A 25,570-nucleotide genomic window follows, 5' to 3' on the forward strand; every position below is an offset into this window, starting at 1 on the left:
TTATTTCCGTGAGGGTCTACATTTTTAGTTTACTCCATCTTCAAGTGAAAATGCTTGCTAAGTAATTTTAAGCTGTTTAAAAATGTTTATTCATGATATGTTCTGAATTGTGAAGAGCTTGGTTGTTCCTTGTTGATGGCGTTACAACCTTGGTTTTTTTAAGAAGGTGAATTTGAGTTTTGCTCGAGGACGAGTAAAGGTTAAGTGTGGGGGAATTTGATGAGAATGTAAAATGTCGTATTTTTCCCCTTAATATTTAATCTCGTATACTTATTTAATGCCTAAATGTACTCATTATTCTTATATTTTGATTTAGGATGCAAATTGAGGCATTAAATGCAAAACAAAGCTAATTGGACGATTTTTGGACAGATTTGACATCAGTTCATAATCTGGGCATAACTCTCTCATAAAAGCTCCGATTGAGATGATTCAAGATGTTGTGAAACGCCAAGAAAAAGATCTACAACTTTTATGTTTTGCGTTTTGAGAGATACCGGATGAATCAAGGTCGAAATCGAGCTTGAAGTTGACATTCTGATGTGGATCTGATGCGATTTATTTTAGGAAGTTTTCAGATATGGAAATTTATTTACTTTGAGACTTTTCATAATCATCCAATCAATTCCAGCCAAGCCAAGCAATAAATACAAAGTCAAGCAAAAGGAAATAAAGAAGAGATTTGTGGGGACCACGCGGAAGAAGACAACATGAAAGGAGCATCTCTTTCCATGACAAGGCAAATTGATTTTCTCTCCATACTTGGCTGATTTGTGGGGACTTGAACAAGGAAAAAATCGATAAAGCATATGGCAACAAAAGTCCCAATTGAAATCATCACCTTCCTAGTTATCCTAGCCTTTATTTTATGTTTAATATTTTCCTTAATTAGTAGATTTGTGTATTGTTATTTTATGATAGTATTTACAATATCTTTCTTTAGGAGATTTCATAGGTTTCTAGCATATGGGATGAAACATGTATAAAAGGGGGGAACCATTACACACACCACACAACTTCTAACACACATCTTCTATCTTCCATCTTCTCCCCTCTTCTCTAACTTCTTTGAGTCATGGCCCTGCGTGGCTAAACTATCATAATTGGTCGAAGGAAACGGAAGCCTCGGAATCAATAAAACTGTGAGATCTAATTTGTTTTTATTGTTCGATTTATGCTTTGAGTATCGGATGTTCTTCTTTGCCTAATTCCATGATTATCTCGTTTAATTGCTAGGAGTACTACTAGTTTATTATTCGTTGCAATCTATTGCTAGGATGGATATCAAATCCGTAATTGTTTGATCCCTCCAATCTGTGAAGCAATTAAGATTTAATGATTTGCTGCTTCTCAGTGATTATTAAATCTTAGGAAGAACATCCGACGAAATTAAGTGCAACCGCTTGTGCTTGTGTTGTTTCGCTTCATCGATCTCTCTAATTCTTAAGGCTGTTACTAGATTAAACCTATAGCGCTTGTCTTAGGTTGTTTAGTAGTTAGGGTTAATTAGAGCGCTTGTCTTCTAATTAACTACGACTAAGGAGAGATAGGAAAGTAGTTCCAACGGTGAATATTCAAGTATGAATTGATATATATTTGCATCGATGATCAGTTGTAAAATTCCGACGGTGGAAGTTGATTTAGACCAATATTTTCTTACTTGATTAATATTTTAAATTGTTTATTTGTTAGTTTTCTTAAAATTATTTTCATACTCAAAACCCCCCATCCTTGTTCACGTAGCATAAAATCTGGCTAATTATTCTCCGTGGGATCGACCCTTACTTGCACTACTACATTTATATTTTTAGAAGTAAGGTTTTATTTTTGGGTGCTCGCGACAGCACGCCAAATTTTGTTTGACGTGCTGTCGCGAGCATCAATTTACGTTTGATGGACTATCATTAAACTCGTATGCAATGTGAAAGTTAGGCCATGAAAGCAAATGATATAAAAGAAATCCCCCTTTGGCCTTAGCCTTTTAATTATTGAAATTGTTTGTTTTTTATGCGTTCTGTTTTCTTTTTAATGCTTTTGAACTTCCCAATATGCATATCATTTTTAATTGCTGTACATAAGCACGCACTTATTTTATATCCAACTTTTTTAATTCAACATTATGGCTTTTGAGATTCGGTCTTAATAGAAAATATAAAATTGAACAAAAATAAGAGAGTCAAATCTTACATAAAAAGAAAAGAAAAGAAAAGAATAAGCCACAATTGTCGTCCATCCCTCTATAGTGACATAGTCAATTGAATAAGCTACCAATACCATGCATGTTTTTTTGTTCTTTCATATTTTATAAGGAAATGCTTAGTGTCTCGCATTTATTCTACTCCTATTTTATTTTTGTCTATGTAAACTAATAATATTATTAAAAAATTAGGGTCTTATTACACTATTTTTTTTATCTTTCACATTATTAGTCCATATAGATAAGAATGAGATAAAAGTGAGATGGAAGTAGGACACCAAGCATTTCCCTTCTCGTATTATAATGGGTCAAAATGTTCACATTCACTCACAAATTTACTTTTATTTTAACAAAAAAACAAAAAAAAAACAAAAAAAACCTTTCTTTAATTTAAAGTATTTGCATTCAATTTTTTTTATTTTAATTATTTACTTTTTCAATGCGACTAATCAAAATAATCCAAATATTATTTTGGCCAACAAAATGCAAATGCCCAAAACTCGTTCACATCATAGTTTGTTTTCTACTTTTAAGTCAAAGATGTTAATAAATAAATATTTCAAAACACATAAAATTGACCGTAACATAAAAACTAGAAACATCAAAACATTTTTTTTTTAAATTAAAAAAAAAAAAAAGAGAAAAAGTTACAATTTGTACGAGCAAAATTGAGCGAACAAATGAGACGGAAGGGAAGACAAAGGTTAAAGACATGCCCTGCATGTGCACAGAGCCCCAAAAAAGGGGGTAAATCAGACGACAAAATGGCGTCCCATACCTTCTCTCTCTCTCTCGGTTTCTTGTCCAAAATCTCCCAAAACACCTATATGCTTATCGTCATCGTCACCATCACCACCACCACCACCTGAAATTCCGTTTTTGCCCTCTGTGCATTTCAGCGGTACGGCACCACCGATTCCCACAACAACCTCTACCAAATCTATGTATAGCAAAATCCCAATCCTAGGGTTTCTCTGTTCTGGAATGACACTCGGCGCCGGCTAAGGCAATGCTGGTTCCCGGAGTGCTAGGGTTTGAGAGCATCGTCTTGGCCCTCGTTTGTGTTGTTTGGCTCGTGATTCGCCACAAGTGGAGGGATGAGGCGGCGAAGAAGGAGGAGATCATGAGGCTGGTGGCTATTGCATCCCAGGAGACCGCCATGGCCGAGGTCGAAGCCACCGTCGAGTACACGTCCATGCCGGTCGTGCGGCGGTTCCAGTGCGCTGTCTGCTACAATCCCACCACCCGGCGTTGCTCACAGTGCAAGGCCGTTCGATACTGGTGAGTGGAGGTCTTTGTTTTTCGTAATTGGATTTATTTTTTGGGGGATTTAGAACTCTCACACGTTGAAGCAATTGAATTTTGAGGGTTGGTTGTAGAAAGTTTTGGGAAATCTCAATGCTTCCAAGTTTTGGTTAGGGTGTGTGATGTTTGTATTTCATGTTTTGATTGTCAAAGTGATTACTTGAGCTTATGATTCTGTTTTCTGATTCAGCAAAAGAAAAAAAGATTATGCGAATGAAGGCTTAGAAATCGGAATATTACTATTAGTAACGCCAGAATCTGAATTTTTTGAATTATTATTAGATAAAGATCTTCTCTATTTTTTGAACCATGGAAGATATCCCTGCAATAGTGCTGGTACGTGTGGAGGAGATGCTTACTGTCTAAGAACGAGGGAATTTTGGACTGGGTGGAATAGATCGAAGTGAAGAGCACTCTCTTTTCTTTTCATCTCATACATAATTTCTCTTCTTCCTCTGGGTGTTTATTAACAGTATTGTTTAACTGGTGCTTAGAGGGATAATATCCTCCAGAGATTGAATTGCCGGTGCTTGGAGAGCAAACTTCACTTCTGTTTAGACTTTAGACATTCATCTCCTGATTACCATGATTTTGAAGAGTCCTCCTTTTAGGGTGAGCTTGGGGCTTATGCCTCTATCAGCTCCATCTACTTATCTCCTTCACTTACTTGGCAAAAATATTACTACGGGGTTGACTTTGACGCTGACATTATGCTCTTCAACCTGGTTTCCCTCTAATATTTTCTGCTAGACCAACATATTTTCCTGGAGAACCTGTAAATACTGCTGCTATGGAAAAAGGTGTGACAAGAAATGGCTAGGGAGATTTTGATGAATTCTAGAAGTTGGTTCTTACTGAGTAGAACATGGGTCATCCAAAGCTTTATATTTCTAAGAAAATTAACATAAGAGCTTTGAAGAAAGAAACCAAATTCTATTATTTGGATTGAGAAATTAGAAATATATCAATTAAGTGAAACTAAGGAAACAGAATTGATAATTGAACAGTTCACGAATCATCCCTTCTCTTGTGCTCGTGGGGGGGTTGGGGAGGGGGGGGGGGGGGGAGATTTTAATCATGTTCTGAAACAAAGGAGGCATATTTTAACTTGTTTGATGTGCCATCTTGTTGCCTACACATTTTTATTTGATATTTTCCTTTATTCACCTTCTTTGCCTTATCGTTCTCCTCGTCATCTTATGTAGAAGGAAGTGTATGTGAGGATATGAAGGGCCTAATGGGACGTGGGGCATGTTTAGATATTTATAGAAGAAAAGAACCAGTATGTTGCAAGTAATTTTCAACAAAGTTTGTACATGATGGTGCTGTTAAGAGATGGAAGTTGCATAGCCAAGGATATACTTTGATGCAAAGAGTTGTTTAGTTTGAAACTGTCCTCTCTTCAATTGGACTTGAAGTTTGTAGTTTGTATAATGAGACATGTTTTCTAACTGTTTTAAGTACTTCTAAAAACAGAACAAAATTGGAGTAAGGGTCAAGCATGTAAATACAAACTCTTTATGGGGCTAGACCAGTCTCCAATAACATAGTTTGATGTGTTAAGTGATAAATTGACAGGGATCAGATACAAGTAGAAGCTAGTAGATTGTTCTTTTTCATAATACCTTGTCAGACTCATATGTTGAGAATATAGTGATGACTTGGAATGATATCAAGTGAAATCTATAAGGTCTATTTTATTAAGAAGTGACTGTATCTTTATAAAAGAGACATGCCATTCAAAACTGAGTATAGATTTTGTTTGCTCCTTGCTTCACCCAAAAAGAAAAAGAATTGACATTGTTTTTTTTCTTCTATATTTTTGTAGTTTAACAATTTAGTAACACTAAAAATTTAGTAGTTTTATATTGAAATGTACTTGTCATTGTTTAAGAGTTTAATTTATATGGCCGATCTAGCAGATCCATAACAAAAATGACTTGAAATGTAAAAGTTGCACTTTACTTCAATCACACACGCTCATGCACTTTGTGCTTCATGCCTAGTCTTTAGCATACGTTCTTGCATAGAATTCAAATAATTTTCATATGGTTTGCCGATTGAAATTGGCTGGGATATACTTTTGATGTTCTTAGGCAAACATAGTTGGTAATAACTCCATACATGTTGTTGGTCAACCTAATTTCATCTCTATACCAACTATGCCGGTTCACGCTCATAATTACACTCGTACTAAGTTTCTCTTTGATGCTGCCTACTTCTGGAAATCGGCATGGGGATTAATAGTGTCTTGCATCTCAGTTGTTATATGCTATTTTATGTACTGATTCACTTTATGATTTGTTTTTACCCAGGATCAAATTCCTATACTTTTTTTCTTTTTTTTTCTCGTGTTCTACTTATAAAAAAAATTCCTATACTTTTCTGTTGATTTTCCTATGATGAATGGGCTTCTGACAGTTGAATGAAATTTTTTACAAAGAGGAATAGGATCATATAGATTAACTAAAGAAATAATTCCTCATGCTGTTCTTTGATCATGATATTGTCAGAAGATGGCTTGAAAAATTTATTTAACCAGTTGCATTTCAGCTGTTGGATGCATATTGATGGTGTATTCGAACTTCCTAGTTTAGTTCCTTGTTTATTTAAAAAAAAAAGGAAAGCTGTGCTTTGGGATTACATGGACTCCTTATTGAATGCCTGCACTATCTGCTTTTTGATGTGCCCACTGGCAGTCATTTTCTCCTTTTTATGGCTGTTTTTATTTTTTTATTTTGTTAAAGCGATGATGGGGATTCACTTTTATTTTATTATTTTTTTGTGTAGTTCTGGCAAGTGCCAGATTATGCACTGGAGACAAGGTCACAAAGATGAATGTTGTCTTTCAATTGCTTCCATGCAGTTTCAAGATAATAGTGACTTCAGTGGGAAAGCAATTTTGGAAAAAGAGTCAGAAATTTTCGGTAATAATTTTGGGATAGGAGAAACTGAATTTTTTTCTAAAGCTTCACTGATGATGGATGGTGATAATATTATCCGGTCTTGTGCAGATACCGAAGGACTGCATAATGGTTTTGCATCTTCTGGTGCCTCATTTTCTGCTGGTTTCTCCCCATCTTGTGTTGGAGGTAACACATCTGTCGATATTTCTTCCAATCAGGTCATTAGGTCCAGCACTGTTGACAGATCAGAGAAACCCCTTTCTGATGGTGTTGCCCCTGATATGCTTGGAACAACCGCTAGCTTTAGTGAGACAGAACTAACCATGCCGCCACCCATTGGGTCTACTAATTTGGTAAATTCTGTAGGTCATAATTCTTGTGCTAATATATCAAATAAGGTGAAATCTGGTCATATTGATGAAGTGGTTGACTTCAAATCTCAATTTTCTAAAGCCAAGCCGGTCTTAATTGATAATGTGAAGCCAGCAAATATGGGCAATAGTAAGCCCACCAGAGGGTCCGCTTTAGGAGGAAAGTTAGTTGCAGATGCCTCCAGGTTTAGGCACTCGCCGTCCTTGAGTTGTTCAGGGTCAGATTCTGTAGGTGATGAAGTGGAAGATGATTCTGAGTCATCTAAGTGCAAAGAAGTCAGGTCTTTGTCTTGTAATGCTTCTAGTGATCGTCCATCTTCAGCTACTGGAGGGCATTTGGTTTCCAATTCCAAGTCTGCAAAAATTGATGGTTTTCATGCCTTACCTACGAAAGTTAGTAGTGCTCCAAGCTTGCCACAAGATATTCGTAATGGCTTGAAAAAATCAGTGCGGAAAGTTGTACAGCAGTTTAGGGCCCCAAAAGAGTCAAAACTCAATTTGTCAGGTCGTGGGAATGAAATGGATGGAAAGAACAATTGCAAGGTTATTTTACAAAATATGATATGTTTATTCTTGATAACTTCATTATTTTCTTTGTGGTATTCTTTGTATTGATTTTTCCCCATAATTTGCTTCTGTTTTGACAGATAGTCTTTCCATACGAACAGTTCATGAAACTTTACTGTTGTGATAAGGTGGAACTATGTCCATTTGGTCTTACAAATTGTGGGAACAGGTGATGTCGTTTTCTTCAGCTTCTTACCTATCGGCATATAAACTAATATTTAATATGCGATATAAACTGTAAGCAGCCATGTTGTTATTTACTGCAACTAGTGTAACTATGGCAATTTGAATTGTTAGATTGCTAGAATTACGCATATGGTTTTTGATTCAGTATTTCCTATTGCATCATTGGAAGGACAAGTCTTTCTTGTATGGTGTGTGATTGGCTTTTTCATCTCTCTCTCTCTCTTTATATATAGATATATCTGTTTGTGTATGCGTTTTTCTTTTTAAAATGCTATCATACTTCCCGCATCACCCATATCTCCTTAGTTTGAACTTTTACCAGTAATATTTAATTACAAGGAAAGAGAACACAGCAAGAAGCTGAATCCTGTATCTGTAATATGATGAACTAAGCTTTTAGTTTGATTATTGCCTCTAGGGCTCCTCGTGAATCTATGTTGTACTTTTTATTTTTTTTGTTGTACTATTAATATTATCATCATTTGAATAGAGGTATCCAGTCTACTACAAAACAGGGGAGCTCTATAAGAAGCTATGATAATATTTGGATGCTCTCACTTGCGCAGACCCTTTTTTTTGGTTTCATGTCAGCTTGCTCTCTGTCTCTTCCTCTCTCCCTCCAAAATTCTCATCAATTTTCTTGGTAAATTATTTTATTTTCCTCAGGGATTTATTATTATTATTATTATTTTTTTAATATAGCTCAGAGTGAAAAGGGTGAGGCAGAGGTGAACTAGATGTTTTAGTCTTTAGCCTAAGGTGTAAGTATCATAATTTCGCGCAAGCTGTAGGTTGTAAGTAGATTCTGGAGACACTAAAACAGCAGTTATATTAAAGCGAAAATAATCACTAGCGCTAAAACAACAGAATGGTGAAGAAGACTATCTAATTTTCCGTATATATTCTCTCACACCTGCTACCGCTGGTCATTCCGCAATGTCTCATTTCTGGAGTTTGATGCTGTCATTTTCTGTTTTATGTATTGTGTAAGAAGATCACAGAAGCATGCTCTCTCTCTCTCTCTCTCTCTCTCTCTTTCTCAATAAGCTTTGCTGGTCTGAATGAGTTTTTTTTTTGGTCAAATTTATTCTTTTCTATTTTTGCTAATAATAAACTTTTTTTTTTTTTTTGGTGGAATTTTTGCAGCTGTTATGCTAATGCTGTGCTCCAGTGCCTGGCATTTACTCGGCCTCTTGCTACTTACCTTCTTCACGGGCTTCATTCTAAATCATGCAAGTTTCTCTACATGATTCCTCTTTGGGCTTATGACTTGTTCAGTTATTATGATGGCTTATGATTCCTCTTCATGATGGCTTTCTCATTTTATGATGTTCGTCTCTTTTCCCAGGCCGAAAGAAGGGGTGGTGTTTTATTTGTGAGTTTGAATGTCTTATTCAGAACGCGAGGGAAGGCTATTCCCCATTGTCTCCCATTGGGATACTATCCAAAATACATAAAATTGGAAGTAATCTTGGTCATGGGAGGGAAGAAGATGCCCATGAATTTTTGAGGTGAGTCATCTGAAAATTTGACCAGTTGAATTTATTATGTTTCGTGTAAGATTCTATCTTCTTCTTTTGCCTCCTCAAATGTGTATCACATGATCAGCTACTAAGATGGCAGGTATGCTGTTGATACAATGCAATCTGTTTGCCTCAAAGAAGTTGGGACTGGCGTTCCATTGGCAGAAGAAACAACCCTAGTAGGCCTAACTTTTGGGGGTTACCTTCGATCTAAGGTTGTTCCTTATTTTGATTTTTCACATAGGTTCATGTACACAAATAATTGATTGTTTTGTACTATAGTAGAAGTATTAGGCGTTGATAATAATTTTTTGTTTTGACTGGGATCCTCAGATAAGGTGCATGAAGTGCCTTGGCAAATCTGAACGATATGAGAGAATGATGGATCTTACTGTTGAGATAGATGGGAACATTGGAACTCTTGAAGAGGCTCTTACGCAATTTACAGCTACTGAAACCTTGGACCGAGATAACAAGTACTATTGTGGCAGGTTGGGTTCATTTGCTCATTTAGACCAAATGCTCAGTTCTTTCATTTTTCTCTTATCAAGATAACTTTGGTATTGCCTTCTGCTAAGTACATGCGTACTTGATTATGCTTTAACACAATGCTCAGTACACTCATTTTTCTTGTAACGAGAAAACTCCTGTATTGCCTTCTTTGCCTTTTTAGACATCTATTTTCCATGCCCGACACCAAGATTGTGGTCCGCACCTGTGGTTTTATAAATCCTTTCTATTAATTTTTTTTCCCTTCTGTTTTTTCGGTTGTTTCTTGGGTTGGGGGGTTGAAGGCATAGGAATGAGGAACCTGTTTTTTGCGCTAGATGGTTAGACATCTTAATTTTGCGTCTGTCGAAAACCTTTGTTTAATTTTTTGTTACCGAGGCATTTTACAAGCCCATGGGTTGTTTTCCTTTCAGTCCATATTACTGGTTACTTCTGGCATGTGCTTCGCTGCTAAGATTGGTTTGAATAAGCTATGTATTGTGAAGCCTGCTCTGTGTACCGTACTGATGTTAGTTGAGAACACTGCAGGGCTCCTGTAACTATTGCAAGTTTTGAACTCGAGACCTGGAACTACTCAGACAACTGACCCAAACTCACTGTTTACTGTTTCTGCATTTTCATGTATCGCAAACTCTTAGCTTTTCATTTTGAGTTGTGAAGAGCGAAGCTTAGAGATGTGTTGGTTATTTGAACCATCTTTATAATTGTTTTGAGCTTTCATCTATTTTCTGGTTGAAATCCTCTGATCATGTGGCTTATTTTCTCTATAATTTCATCCCCTACTTCTTATTGGTTTTTTCTAGGTGTAAAACTTATGAGAAAGCGAAAAAGAAGTTGACAATACTAGAGTCACCAAATATTTTAACGATTGTGTTGAAGCGATTTCAGGTATGTCTGTGATATCAATTTGTTTTTTTTGAGCACTTCATGCTATTCTCAATTCTAATCCTTTTGCTACAATTGCTTGCAGTCTGGGAACTTTGAGAAGTTAAACAAATCAATTCAGTTTCCTGTGGTTCTCGACATGGCCCCATATATAAGTGGAGTCGGTGATAAATCTCCTTCGTACAGTCTTTATGCGGTGGTGGTTCATTTGGATAGCATGAATGCTTCATTTTCAGGTCATTACGTGTGTTATGTGAAGAATTTCAATGGGGAGTGGTTCAGGATAGATGATAGCACAGTAAGTTCTTGTTTACTTTTGATATCTGTGGAGATATTGTTGAGTTGGGCTCCTGGCTTTCTTCCATGTACTTTTCTTTCTCTATTTCTTTTCCTTTTATGTATATATATATATATATATATATATATATATATATATATATATATATATATATATTCAAAATCTTCTTCTTTTGATTTGGAAAACAAGCTTCTTCAAGTTTATTGTCAACGGTTTATCAGACTCTTGTGGATGTTTACTGCCAAAAGCTTCTTACATCATGGAGATTTAAAAAAGCAAACTTATTACTATGTCTTGAATTGAAATCTTTGTAGCCGAAGTTTATTCGATATTATACAAGTTTAATTTTGTTTGCCATCTTGCATATCGTCCTTTTGGATGGACCTTTCTAGAGAATAGTGCATCCGTGGGTTTTTGTGTTTTTGTGTTTACTTTACGTGGATCTACTCTTGAAACATGTGATCTACTGCTAGCTTGCAGAAGTTTGCATTTACTTGTGCATCTACAATACTCTGCTTGAGTTGTATTCTCAGATTTCAGAGCTGATTGGTGGGACCCATTTTTTGTGTAGGTAGAACCTGTGGAATTGGAGAGGGTCTTGTTAGAAAGGGCGTACATGCTCCTTTACGCTAGGTATGCGCCTATGGAGCTGAGCTTGCATATTCTGATTTTCAATGTTACTTTTGGAATAAACGTAAATTTTATGAATTTTGTTATTTCTATTACTAGGCACTATCCACGAGCCCCAGCTTTCATCAGGAACAATGTGGTGTCTCATGGCGGACGGTCAAAGAAAAGGAACTTGGAAGCTGTTCCTTCAAGTATTTCTACATCCAAGACAGAGTCTAATGCTGTGGGAGCACATCAGAAGCTTGGAAGACACAACAATCAATCGTTCCATCCAGACAATTGGAGATTCCATTCAATGCAAAGAGTTGCTGCAGTGGATTCATCAAGTGAGAGTTCTTCCCTTTTCAGCAGCTCAGATGCAAGTTCTTGCAGCACCGCGAGCATCAAGGACTCTGCCAGCACAGGAGACTTGTCTGATTACATATTTGGTGAAGTGCGACCCGGTTGGTACAGCCATTATGGGCTTTCATCAGACTCAATCTCATCTTCCTCCTATGGAAACTTGGATGCAGATTCAGAAGTGGAAAACAACAATGGCTGGGCAGAGGATTTGGATGGGGATGGAAACTCTGCAATTTTGTATACTGACACAACTAGACACCATAGAAAGTCTAGTTGCCAGTTCGGTAGTAGTAGTAGTTATAGTAGTAGGGACACTTACTTCGAGCAATTTGGCTATGCTAACCCATCTGTTGTAAATTCTGGTGTATCATTAAGAAGACCCAAGTGGTGATAGATCAGCTCAAACGTTTTATTGAGGTTTGAGTTGAGATCAAAGTAAGCTTGTATTTATGTTATATGAAAAAAAAAAGAAAAATTTCATCGTCAATTCTTTTACCCCCCCCCCCCCCGAATATCTGTCTTCCAGGTGTTGATGCTTGTGACATTTGCTTTTCCGCTAGAGACTATTAAAATGATGTGTTCAAAATATATGTAATAACATTTTTAATTTTTAGATGCATTTAAATAGTTCACGTTTTCACATGCATTTTAGCATTTTATACTGAATTGAAAAACAAAATTTATTTCAAAATGCGATTTAAAAATTGTAAATTCGAACAAATCTTTTTAAATCACAATTTTTATTTTTTTAAAACGCACTTTTAAATCATATATTTGGTAATTTGATTTATAAACCATATTTTTTTAATTTGATTTAAAATTTCAGTTTTGGTAGGAGCGCATTCAGCAGTGTCAATTGTCAAACTTGGAAACGCTTTTTCCGGAACGACGGCGTCCGGATTTGCTCGCATACGGTAGCAACGCCGTGAAAGTGGTGGGTCGCCCCTAGTCCCAAGTAAATAGGCTTGAAACGCAGCCAAATGCCAATAGCAGTAACACTACCCAGCTACCACCACTACCAGAAGCTAAACCACCGTATCTCCGCCTCACTCTTCGCCCTCTCCGGAGCCAAGAGAGCCATGGTCACTGGCAGCAGCAGCAGCAGCAGCAGCAACGCAGGTGCGTACACGACCATCAAAGAGAGAGTGACATTCCAGAGAGAAATCAAGAAGAGCAAATTCATCGCCATCGCTGGCCCCATCTCCGATGAGCCATCCGCCCTCTCCTTCCTCTCCCAGGTTTTCATTCTATCTTCCCCTTTTCGCCTTTTCCTCTTGTAGTTAACAACCATGCCATATCAACCTTTCGTAAGATGATTCCACTTTAAGGTTATGTGTTTGTGCCTTTGATTTTTCAATTTCATGATTCACCCGGGCAGGACTGAGGCTTTGGATTTTAAAATTTGGTTTCTTTGAATGATTGATTTTTTGAATAAAGCATAAATGATTTAATTTCTTTGTTCATGTTTAGGTCCGAGATCCCCGTGCTACTCACAACTGTTGGGCTTATAAGGTACATTGTTATAAATATACTTTCCTTTGTTAATGAGTCTAATTGGTTTAACTTCTCAAAAAAAAAAAAAAAAAAAAAAAAACCAATTTAGCTTGCCACCTTAAAGTAAAATCTAGGAGGAAGGCATGTTGACAGGGAAGTCTTTTATGCTTCACGAGTGTTCCCTCCCTGTGGTTTATGAGCTGTTTGTGTTCTTTCTAATGTAAACTGCCTGACTACTTGTGGGGATTTGATGAGGATTCAGCTCTCAACATTAGTTGTAGTTTTAACAGCCTTAGAGTGACTACAAGAGCAGTTCAAAGTAAAAAAAAGTGAGGAATAAATGTGAGTTTGTATGGCCACATTTGATGGGTTTTGGATTTAACATTTTGGGGTAATTACCTTTTCTCTTCATCAACTACCGGTCATCGTCAACATGTCACCATAAACTGACACCTTGACCAAAATAGAGCATGAAACTACCATTTTCATACTGTTACCTCCCTTCCATTAGGAAATCTCGTTAAATCGGACGGAATATTCAATTTTGAGTTTTTTCACGAATTTGACTAACGGAAGGGGGTAATGGCATGAAAATGGTAGTTTCATGCTCTCTTTTGATCGAAGTGTCAGTTCATGGTGGCATGTTGACAATGACCGGTAGTTGATGGGGGGAAAATGTAATTACCCCTAACATTTTTCTGTTTAGACCCGCTTGCGTCTTGCCTCTTATTTTTCCGGATGCATGCCTTGACTGCCATGCAAAACAGGTTGGATTGCGTTAAAGGGATAGATTATGAGAAGCATATAAGCAGGTCGTCTTTGTCACAGTTTCCTAAAATTTTGTCCAATGTAGTTGTTTCTTACATCTCAGGTTGGAGATCAGTACCGGTCTAATGATGATGGTGAACCTTCGGGTACAGCTGGCAAGCCAATACATTCTGCTATTGTTTCTTCTGGAATAGATAGGGTTATGGTGGTTGTGATCAGGTACATATTTTCAGAACCTTCTTATGAGTCATAAATATCAATGATGTTATATGCTTTTACGTGCATTTAAATGATATGTTAAAAAAAAAAAAAATTGTTTTTTGTGCCCGACAGTTCATCTTGTTTTGTTGAGTTCATGTATGTGGATTCTCAGCTTTAAAGTATCTGTGTTATGTGGAACTTAGGTTGTTTAATGTGTTGTTGTACTTCTCATATAGTTTACTTCAATTAAATTTCAGGTATTTTGGAGGCATCAAACTTGGCACTGGAGGATTGGTCAGGGCTTATGGAGGAGTTGCATCAGAATGCTTGAGAAATGCCCCAACTTGTCTTGTAAAATCTAAGGTATTGTGTTTCTTTCTGGGGTTGCTATGTGGCTTTACTTATGAACCTGCTGCTTGCTAATCCACTTAATTAAGGAGGTTCGTGAAGCTAATTACACATGTCATGGAAAATCTTTAGCTAATTTTTAGGTTCTTTATCACTAGACAAATAACTTTCTTAGGATATTTAATTGAATTTGATTTTTGATTGCAGGTTCCAATGGGCGTGGAAGTTCCATTTGATCTTCTGGGTGTTCTGTACCATCAGGTGATCTGAGATCATGTTTATTAGTTTTTTAAGCCTTGGCATGGTTTGATTTGTGTACATGAAAAAATTAATCTGCAAAAGAAAAGTTGCTCTTCATTTCCTTTTGGGACATGCATCTTTAGTTGTTGCTATTGGCCCTGTCAATGAAATTGATATACCTTGAAGAACTGTTAGCAGCACATTTTGATAATATTTCTGTTTCTCAGAGTTCTTCTGTTTGCTCTCCTTTGTCCATCTCTTTTCTTATTTTACCATTAGCATTTGAATGAAGTTTTGCTAGATTACCTTCTCCAATACGGACAACCAATATGATCAAATTTTTCTTTCAAGTTTGTTTAACAAATAGGGAAATAATTGAGTTGGACTTCTTTCAAGACTATCAAGTTCTTTCTACTTTAAGTACTGACTGCAGTCTTTTCTGGTATTGAATTAATGGCAATGAAATTCTGCTGAATCTGGATAAGAGTACGTTTATGTCAGATAACCTGTTGATAGGGGCATATGTAAAATGCATTGTTAAATTATATCTTTTTCTGTAAGTACTGGATGTCCTTTCTTATTGCCACCTCAAGATATTTTTGCTTTGTATGGCAATATATTGCATAAATGGAGACCTTATATCTTTAACAAGTTAAACTTAATGTTTGTGTACTCATGTCTTGTGCTTGGTGTTTACAGTTACAATCTTTTCAAGTTGAAGACATCAAACAGGATTACGATACTGGTAAAGATGGCATCAGCATGGTCACTTTCAAAGTTGATTTTGACCAGGCTGAGAAATTGGAGGAGGCTTTGAAAGCCAATTGTAGCCGAGAGTTAGAGTTTTATAAACGCTGAGACAGATTTAGTCATATCTTATACATGGTTGACATCGTGAACAAAATGGACCTAATGAGATGGCAGCACTTTCAGGGCCTGGTGGTACGTACACTTCCTTTTTCCTGCTTTGCCCAGTGATGTTCAACACGTTGCCGGACAGATAAACCCATCATTGGTTTACGTCTTGTTTCAGGAAATTTATAAAAGCATTAATTAGAGGTAGCTGTAAGATAAGTATTGAATTATGCCTGAAATGTGCTTATGATCTGATATGTTAGGAATTGTATATACGATCTTCATTTAGTAAAGATATCATTATACCCCATTTCTTATGAATTTGTTGTAAATTTGTTTACTTGTGCGTAGCTGTTCCTTTATGCTGTTCAACACATTGGCATCTTCCTGTACTAAAATTAACAGGTTATTATTATTTTTCCTCCCCACAAAGATGGAGGTCTGCGGTATGACATGTGATGGGCGTGGGATTTATGCAGTAAGATTAACAAAGAAGAAAAAGAAGTTAAGAAACTCTATCAAAATTGTGAACCATGGCGTTGCGTTTTCTTTGCTTGTTTAATCAAAATGTATAGTCATTTTGTCTAAAACTTTGAGTTATTGATCCGTATAAATTACTAGTCTAATTTTTTGTATATAAGAATTTTTTTGTTAGTTCTTAAGAATAGAGTGACTACATTTGCTGAAATGAAAATTACAAAAGTAATTATGGAAGCGGAGAAAATTTACTTTTGAGTAGATATATGATTTCTAGTACTTTTGGCCTTTATCATTATCAACGTGAGTCTCGCCATATTCTTGAAATGTTTGGTTTCGATTCTTTACCTGCTAAATTTTTAATTTGAAATAATAAACGATTACCATAATAGAAAGTCCAAGCATAAAGAACAAAGTGTAGCATGTTGGCTCATTTGCACTGCAGTAAGGATCGAGGCATTGTACTATGTATTGTTGAATCTATAGCTGGTTTAGTAGCTTGTATTTCACGGTGTTTCTCCGCCTCTCTACTCCCCCCACCCCATCATCTCTTTTGTGGTTGTCCTGGCTAGTTTCTATCATCACTAAAACATATTTATGTTTTCGGTGTTCTTGTTTTTGACATTTTGTTTTGTTCTTTGCCTTTTTTTTTTTTTTGGTGTTTAATTTTATATGTTACGGCATTTATATTTTTGAGTTGGGTAATAAAATAAATCCTATAATTTCAAGATTAGGCCAAAACTAATGATATTAGTGAATATTTTCAGGACTAGAATGACAAGGACAGAACAAGAACATTTCACCAGACTTAAAGAGTTTGTTAAATAAAAGATATGCTTACAAGAAAAAGGAAAGATATGTATGCATGAAAATGGCTTTTTTTTGTATTGTTATTTATTTATTTTTGCAGGGAGCTCGACTTACAAGAAAATTACATTTCACAATCTATAGCAAGTATAGAGTTCATAAATAAGCATCTAGGGACTTTAGACTTCGTTATGTCCAAGAGTCATTTTATTTATTGTGGAAATAAAGGCAGAACGACGACAACTAAATGGATCCTTCTTTAGCTTGATGGCGGTGGGAGGAGGTGAAATACAAGCTACTAAACCAGCTCTAGATTCAACAATACATAGTATATATAATGCCTCGATGACACTTAAGGCAACAATGGCAATGTACGAGTAGAAGGATGGAGTTCATTTCTTCGATGTAACGGCAAAGGTACCCAATGTGACTTTGTTAGAGTAGGTTGAGTCGACACTTCTGGCAATGGATGAATTGGTGGGGCTGTCGATTTGGGGTGCAGAGCGCGCAACATGGGCCAATCATTTGGGATCACAGCGAGAGCTAAATCTGCGGTTGGAAGTACCGTTGATGTATCCAATTTTGATGGTGGTGAGGGTAGGTGAGGAATGGTTGGCAATTTTGATGGCATGATAGGGATTGAAGGGATTGTTGTTGGGATAGTAGGAAGTTGAGTGGCTGCCAGTGGAGGTAGTAGTTTCACTTTTGGATCTGTAGGCATGTTTGGAAATGAGGAGTTTGTTAGAATACGTTGAGTGGATACTTTTGGCAATTGATGAAACAGTGAGAATGTCGTTTTGGGCTGTATTAGGAATGGATGCAGAGAGTGTGACACAGGCAGATCGGATGGAATCATAAGCGATGCCAAATCTGCGGTTGAAACTTTTGGTGTGTCCAAAAGGTAGCGAGTTGCTAGGCTCACATCGGTGGTTGAGAGTGACAATGCTAAGATCAAAGTCATGACGAAGATATGCTCATAGGAAGCCATGTTGATAAGGGGCAGAAAGTTGAAAGAACTTGTAGCGTGTGTATGTGTGTTGTTGAAGAAGAAGAAGTATTCGTTGGGTTTTTATAGAGAATAATATATTGAAGAATCCAAGGATTTGGAAATTTGATGAGTTGTGTTTGCGAGGAGTTTTGAGAAGCATTGGTTGCATGCTTGACATCGCTCCATTGATTGGTTGCAATTTCAAACATAAACTAACTTTAACCAATGCCTTCAGCACGCTTAATTATCAAGCCAATGGGCTATTCAACAATGCCGTGGACCAACAAATTAAGTTATTTGTGGAAACAATCGATTTGGCGCTTCACTCATACGGCTCTTCTCTCCATTTGCCCACTACTCACTAGAATGGCCTTTCAAGCATACTAATGTGTGATTAACCCAAAACAACAACTATATATGCAAAACGGAAATATTAAATTTAGTTTCTACTTTTCATGTGATTTTAATCTAGTCTTTGATTTTCATTAATATAGTAAAGAGAATAAATTAATGTTAGCTAAATCCGGTAATCTTTAGGTTCTTTACCAAATGGATTCTTTCTATGTTCTTTTTTTTTTTTTTCCTAATTAAATATGATTCTTTCTATGTTCTTTAAACACTCGTATTGCACTCTAATTGATCTATGCACCTAAAACACGAGTGAAAAATAATGACTGTCCAAAGAGAAGAAAAGTATTTAAGAATTTAGGAACAATTTGTTAACAATTGTTCTTTACAATGTATTATTATTATTAACGTATCTGTATCTTAATTTTGGATTAGGATCCCTTGAAATTTGTTGTTCAAATTGTAAGCAATTCATGCAGTCTTGGAACAGATGGGCCGTGCACTTGCCCTCTCTAATTTGAGGTAAGACCCTTATGCTAAAGGAATAGAATTATTTTTTTGATAAGTAAGTAGAGAATTTTATAAAAAGCGTAAAGGCGCCCCTAAGCATACATGAAGTATACAAAAGGACACCAAAAAAGGAAAGAGAGGGGAAGGGGAAAACACCCGAAAAACCCAAATAGAAGAAAACCCGAAAAACCCCTACAAAACCAGCCCACAAAACCCCGAGACCAATACATCACATTAGGCCGCTTAGCCTTGCCTCTACTAGAACCTAAACCTCTAGCATCATAATTGATCGAGCACTTTAAGTTCTTCACTTCACGACTCCCTTTAAACTTAGAAGAGGAAACTGAAGCTTCAAGACGATGCTCCGCATCAATACGAGTCATGAAATCTAAAAAGCTCTTCACATTCCCCTCGTGGGAAACCCCTAAAGTATTAACACAGCAGCTAAGATCAATCGCTGCCCCAGGAGGATCACCAATCGCCTCAAAACCACTTCCCCGCGAAGAATTGCCCACCTCTGAGAAAGACAATAAAGGCGGGCACCCAAAAACAGACTGGACCAAAGAGAGTGGAACCACTCCCACATCTAACGGAGGAAGAGCCGCGCCGCTTGGGAGAAGGAAGCCACGCCGAAGGATAGGCTGATAGCCCTTATCTTGAGCAGCCGTAGACTTTGCAGGAGCTGACAAGGGCTTGGAGACAACCCCACAAGCAGGCCTGGAAAGCACCTTGGGAGCACTGAAAGTCTCAAAAGCCTCTGCAAGCAGATGCTTATCCAATTTGCCAACCTTGTTCTTCCGAGAGTAAAAGAGCACTGACTTCAATTCTGACGGGTAAATAGGCGCACCAGACTCCGACATCACAGGGAGGGAGTAACGCAGCTTTTCACCAAGAGCATCCGCGCCTGAAGAACAGACGCCAAGAGCTGGATCAAACCTAAAGAGAGCCGGAGAAGGAGCCATCTCAGATGAAGGCAACAAAGGAGGATCCCCACCCAGAGCTGACCTCACCAAAGCAGAGACACCAACGCCCTCGGAAACAAAAGTAACGGCTGACGACGACACGTTAGAAACTTCAAATCTGGACGGAGTAGTGGACTTTTCCCCGAGAATCTTCGTGGAAACTGGAGAAAAGGGAGAAGAACGCTCTTTTAACTTCGGAAGAGAGGCTGAAGAAAAATCCACAACTTCCGGCTCCGGGGCACCCAAGCCCGAAGGAACAGAACCCATACCCGCGTAAGAACCATGAACCGAAACTAACCCGCATTTTTTAGCCTTCTTAAAGTAATCCACTCTTGTAAGATCGGACTTCCTGGTCTTATTAGAAAAAGACCTACAACCCACCTTTCTTGTCCTAGCCCTAAAATGCATTCTGCCCAACCCAAGACAACACTTAGACCTGCCCATGCTCCGCTTCAGCCCATCAGAAGAAACCCAGCCCAAATGAGACCTGTGCGCACAAGCCCAACGAAGCCACTTTTCAAAAATATCAAGAAACTTCCTCAATATCCCCAACTCCTGCACAACAACGTCACCTGCAGCCTCAGCAGCATCGACTGCATCCCGCTTCTTGGAACACGCAAGAAGGTCCTTACCCAGAGGACTGGGAGAGGAACACTCCAGAGTGTAGCAGTCGACCGCAGGGCCTTTACCCAGAGGATCGAAGGAGGACCTTTCCAAATCGTAACAATCCACCGCCTGCCAGAAGGGCTCCCGCTCCCGATCCAACGAAAAGATCTTCTCCGCCTCGTACCAGACCACCGCCGACTTCTGAACCAAAGACTCGCCAACAACCGGCAAGCCCACCACCTCTGCGAACGACAAAACACCCGCGGCCTTGCCCACACTCTTCCCCACCGGGACGCCACTAAACGAAGACGACACCACCGAGGTACCAAAGAAAGCCAACACTTTGCTCAACTCCCCAGAAACTCGCCCCCAACCCCGCCCGTCACGGCCTTCAGGAAATACAATCATCCCTCTCCGACCCCCCACATCGTACACCGCCACCTCCAAGAACCGGCCGGAGCTATTCCCACCTCTCCGAACGATGGTCACCTTCGAGCCCTCTCTGAAAGATTTAACAAAATCGAAGCCCGGATTTTGCAACACCTCTTCCACCATCGACAGTAACCAAGCAACGCATCCCGAGCCTAGCCGAATCCACCCTGAGAATCCTTTCCTCTTCTCTGCCACCCTCAACTGAAAAGACCCTTCCGCCACCGAGAAGATGAAGGACTTAGCCTCCACAAAGAACCGGTTCTCCATGCCCTACCTCACACGACAACCCCCGAGGGGGTTCACAACAGCCCACTGCCACGCCTCACATGGCGGAAGTCCAGAGAAACGCAAGCTTCCTAGAAAAAGATCTCTTATGGATGTAGAACCTCTCTTTAAGTCCAAGCTGTGAGGTTGCGTTGCCAAAACTCGCAAGAGACTTTACCCACAAACACTTGACGCTCAAGAGACAATTCCCGCACAGCAACCGGAAGTCTGATAGGCGAAACAGGGCAGACCCCTAATGTAACGCGCTCTCACACGCCGTGCCAAGGGTAGAGATGGAGAGAATGAAAAAAAATAATTATTTTGGGTATAATTTCTTTTTAGGAATAGAATTATTGAGAATGAATCTATCAAGAATATAGTTGTTGGGGCCAAGAGATGTAATTTTTGCTGCCAGTACTCGTCCTAATTAAGCTTCTACAGTGTAACTTGTATTTTCCCAGATTTTCATCCTTGATTCGAGTGGTAAATGATAATTTACTTTTTCACTATTTGAAATGAGACCTTAGAGTATGTTTTGAAAAGTTCTTTTTATTTTTAGTTTGAAAAAAAAAGTTCTGATAGAACATAAAGGTGAAAACTATTTTTAGAAGTATGTCACGTGCCTAATATTGCTCATCCCCATCTAATAGCCAGAGTGTGGAAGAAGAGTGACGTGGTAGGACAGGTGGTAGACTGTTCTAGAAGGATTCTATAATTTGTTAGCATAAATGTTGTTTTACCTTTATACCTTGGTTGGGCATCTTTTTGTTAGCCGTTATTGAGAAAGATTCTTACTATAGTCTATATAAGGAGTAAGAGGTAGGAGAAGAAGGCAGAGAATGAATACTGTAGACCGATCATTGGAGAGCTAGGGCCTCTCGAAGAGCTCTTTATGTTTCCTTTTGCATTCTAATTCCAGTATTTCCATTATTATCTTCCTCAATTTCCATCTCCTACCATTATTAACCTTACATTTGGTATCAGAGCCGTTCCTTCCTCACCACGCCCATCCCTGCCTCTATTTTGTTCACCAATTTTTTTTTTTTCTTTCTCCATGGCAGAAGGCACTCGTTTGTTCCAACTCTCTGAGTCCCTCAAAGAATGCCAGGACGCAATACTCCAACAACAGACCTCCACTACCGCATTCCAGAACCAACAACACACCCATAACACGTCCTTCCAGCAACAACTTACGGAGATGACAGAGATGCTTCGTACCTTAGTAAACCCGCAAGCTGGGCCTCCCCCGGAGCGTCCAACAGTGGCCAAACCAGGCGTTGTTCCCCTTTTGGGTCGTGAGGATCGTTGGTATAACGGCCGTGATGGTCGTCAAGATGCACGGGATGAACGTGATGACCAAGCTTGGCTTCATTCGGGGGATCGTCGTGACCAGATGGACGACGACTTCCACCACGGGGATCGTTTGTTCCAAACTCGGCCTTTGCGCCTCGAGTTCCCTCGCTTTGATGGCGACAACCCGGCTGGGTGGACCTACAAAGTCAACCAGTTCTTCAACTATTATCAAACCCCGCTCCATCATCGGATTCGCATGGCCTCGTTCCACATGGAAGGCGAGGCGCTTATCTGGTAATAGGACTCTGATGAATCAGGATAGTTTCCCACCTGGGATGCTTTCGTGCAGGCTCTGTTAATCCGTTTCGGTCCTGCTTACGATGATCCCATGGAGGAATTAATGCAGCTACGTCAACCTTTCTCTGTGGCGGACTACACTGCCCAATTTGAGGCCCTCTCCAACAGATTACGGGGTGTGTCCGAGCGGAATCGCTTGAGCTGTTTTCTCAGTGGCCTCAAGGACGATATTCGCTTACCGGTCCGTATGTTGAATCCCGCAAGTCCTGTTGCTGCCTTTGGTCTGGCCAAGCTCCAAGAGGAGTATATTCAGAGTTTTAAACGGCCCTCTCGTGTTGCTTCAAGTTCTTTTGGACGACAACAGAGTTGGCATCATTTTGGTACTGCGTCGTCTCCATTACTGGGATCGTCCAACACACAGTTGGCACTCCCAGCTACCCCACAAGCGGCTCTTTCGATCCAGTGCATTTCCTCCGCCTAAATGAAGGAGTGCCGCGATCGCGGTCTTTGTTACTATTGTGACAATCGGTGGCAGCCAGGCCACAAGTGCAAGTCTCCCCGCTTATACCTCCTTTTTCGGTCTAGAACTTCCATCTGAAGTTCCTTCTGATGATGTTTATTACGACTCCAATGAGGTGGCGGAACCTGTTCCCGAATTTGATGTGGCCGAATGCAAAGAACCCGAGATCTCTTTGAATGCCATATCTGGCTCTTTGGGTATCAAATCCATGCGGTTGCTGGGCTCTATTCTGCAGCATCGCGTCAGCATCTTGGTGGATTCAGGTAGTACACACAACTTTCTGGATCCATCTTTGTTGAGCAAAATCCACCTTACTATCCAGCCCACTCCCTGGCTCCATGTGAAGATTGCTGATGGGTCTTCTATTCAGAGTTGTGGCCAGGTTCTCTCTGTTTCTCTTAAGGTCCAAGGCCATCTCATTACCATGGATTTCTTTTTGATTTCCTTGGGCGGGTGTGATGTCGTTCTTGGTGTTGAATGGTTGCGTTCGTTGGGCCCTATTCTGTGGGATTTCACTCACATGACAATGCAATTTACCTTAAAAGGCTGCTCTACAACACTCTTAGGTGTGACACCTGCTGCCTTATCCTTGGATGAAGGGTCCCATTTTCTCAAAACTTTTCCATCCAACACTACAGGGCTTATGTTGAAATTGCTATATGCTACTGATACTGCTTCCGCCCACTCTACCCCAACACCCATCCAAACACTCCTTCAATCTTTTGAATCCATTTTTGCCACCCCTACTGCCTTGCCTCCACCCCGTACCCATGACCATAAAATCTCTCTCAAATCTCCCCAGCCTATAAATGTCCGTTCTTACCGTTACCCCTATTTCCAAAAAACTGAAATCGAAAAAATCATTCGGGAACTCCTTGTTACTGGGGTTATACGACCTAGCCAAAGTCCATTCTCCGCTCCAGTTTTACTGGTTTGGAAGGCCGATGACAGTTGGCGTTTATGCGTCGATTACAGAGCGCTCAACAAAGAGACAATTAAGGATAAGTTTCCCATTCTGGTCATCGACGAGCTTCTGGATGAACTTCATAGCGCTACCATATTCTCCAAACTCGATCTTCGTTCCAGATACCACCAAATCCGGATGCTACCAGAGGACATTCCAAAGACGGCTTTCCGCACACATGAAGGCCACTATGAGTTCCTTGTCATGCCGTTCGGGTTGACCAATGCCCCGTCAACATTTCAGGCCCTCATGAATGACATTTTCGCCCATTTTTGTGTCAATTTGTCATCGTCTTTTTTGACGACATTCTGGTTTACAGCCGCACCATTGAGGATCATTTGCAGCATTTACATTCTATTTTAAAGATTTTGGTCCAGCATAATCTCTTTGCGAAGAGGTCTAAGTGTACCTTCGGTGTCTCCGAGATTGAGTACCTCGGCCATCTCATTTCCCGAAAGGGCGTACGTGCGGATCCCTCCAAGCTCGAGGCCATGGTTACATGGCCAATACCTCAGTCTATCCGGGCCCTAAGAGGTTTTCTAGGCCTCACCGGTTATTATCGGAAGTTCATTCGCCACTACGGTTCCTTGGCGGCACCTCTCACGACATTATTGAAGAAGAATGCCTTTGATTGGTCTCCTGTTGCCACCTCTGCTTTTGAGAAGCTCAAAGCAGCTATGTTGACACCCTCGGTTCTTCGGCTTCCTGATTTCACCCTGCCTTTTGTGGTCGAATGCGATGCTTGTGGCACTGGCTTAGGCGTGGTCCTCATGCAGGATGGGCACCCACTGGCTTTCCTTAGCAAAGCCCTCAAAGGACAAGCCCTCCATTTGTCCACATACGAGAAGGAGTTACTGTCCTTGGTCACTGCTGTCCAACATGGGCGCCCATCTCTCTTGGGCGCACGTTCACTGTCCAGACGGACCACCAGGCCCTCCGCCATCTCTTAGATCAACGGGTGGGAACGGTCTCTCAACAGCGTTGGGTTTCCAAGCTGTTTGGTTATGACTTCGTCATCGAATATAAACGGGGCCGTGACAACACTGCAGCAGATGCCTTGTCTCGCCTTGCTGATTCGGATGGTCCTTCCGAGCCCATGTCACTGTCTATCATCTCTTTTCCCACCCCTTCGTGGGTCTCAGATATGAAGGCTTCTTATCTTTTGGATCAGCCTACGTCCGAGCTTCTTTTATCCCTCCAAAACGGAGACCCGGCTCCAAAGGGATTTTCGCTCCAGCAGGGTTTAATCCTTCACAAAGATCAGCTTTGGATTATAAAGGACTCTCCCTTTCAGCACCAGCTGCTGGCCTTTATCCATTCAGACCCAGCTGCGGGACACTCAGGCTATTACAAAACTTACCACCGAGCTAAGGCCAATTTCTGTTATTGAGAAAGATTTCTATTGTAGTCTATATAAGGAGTAAGAGGTAGGAGAAGAAGGCAGGGAATGAATACTGTAGACCGATCCTCGGAGAG

The 25,570-nt window shown here is 39.6% G+C and overlaps 2 protein-coding genes and 1 pseudogene across 3 annotated transcripts; all 3 read left to right on the forward strand.

Annotated features, from left to right (window-relative positions):
* The first annotated feature begins 2,909 nt into the window (after positions 1 to 2,909).
* Positions 2,910 to 12,650, forward strand: LOC133862928 (ubiquitin carboxyl-terminal hydrolase 17). Of its 2 annotated transcripts, XM_062298850.1 has the most exons (13): positions 2,910 to 3,478; positions 6,293 to 6,429; positions 6,517 to 7,322; positions 7,427 to 7,515; positions 8,679 to 8,764; positions 8,881 to 9,043; positions 9,156 to 9,270; positions 9,389 to 9,546; positions 10,369 to 10,453; positions 10,536 to 10,748; positions 11,320 to 11,381; positions 11,478 to 12,155; positions 12,547 to 12,650. In XM_062298850.1, exons 1-12 carry the CDS (start codon positions 3,207 to 3,209, stop codon positions 12,109 to 12,111), a joined length of 2,820 nt encoding a protein of 939 aa, XP_062154834.1. In that variant the 5' UTR covers positions 2,910 to 3,206; the 3' UTR covers positions 12,112 to 12,155; positions 12,547 to 12,650. The 2 variants fall into 2 exon arrangements, with proteins under 2 accessions (XP_062154834.1, XP_062154833.1); XM_062298849.1 differs by lacking the exon at positions 12,547 to 12,650 and having other exon boundaries at positions 11,478 to 12,207.
* Positions 12,651 to 12,686: 36 nt separating this feature from the next.
* On the forward strand, positions 12,687 to 16,104 carry LOC133862929 (uncharacterized). The gene is made up of 6 exons (XM_062298851.1): positions 12,687 to 12,958; positions 13,191 to 13,232; positions 14,086 to 14,201; positions 14,441 to 14,546; positions 14,739 to 14,792; positions 15,471 to 16,104. Exons 1-6 carry the CDS (start codon positions 12,701 to 12,703, stop codon positions 15,627 to 15,629), a joined length of 735 nt encoding a protein of 244 aa, XP_062154835.1. The 5' UTR covers positions 12,687 to 12,700; the 3' UTR covers positions 15,630 to 16,104.
* A 6,597-nt stretch (positions 16,105 to 22,701) lies between these two features.
* On the forward strand, positions 22,702 to 25,484 carry LOC133862549 (uncharacterized; annotated as a pseudogene).
* The last annotated feature ends 86 nt before the right edge of the window (positions 25,485 to 25,570 follow it).

Source organism: Alnus glutinosa, chromosome 3 (genome assembly GCF_958979055.1).
Source record: "Alnus glutinosa chromosome 3, dhAlnGlut1.1, whole genome shotgun sequence".
Lineage (NCBI taxonomy): Eukaryota > Viridiplantae > Streptophyta > Magnoliopsida > Fagales > Betulaceae > Alnus > Alnus glutinosa.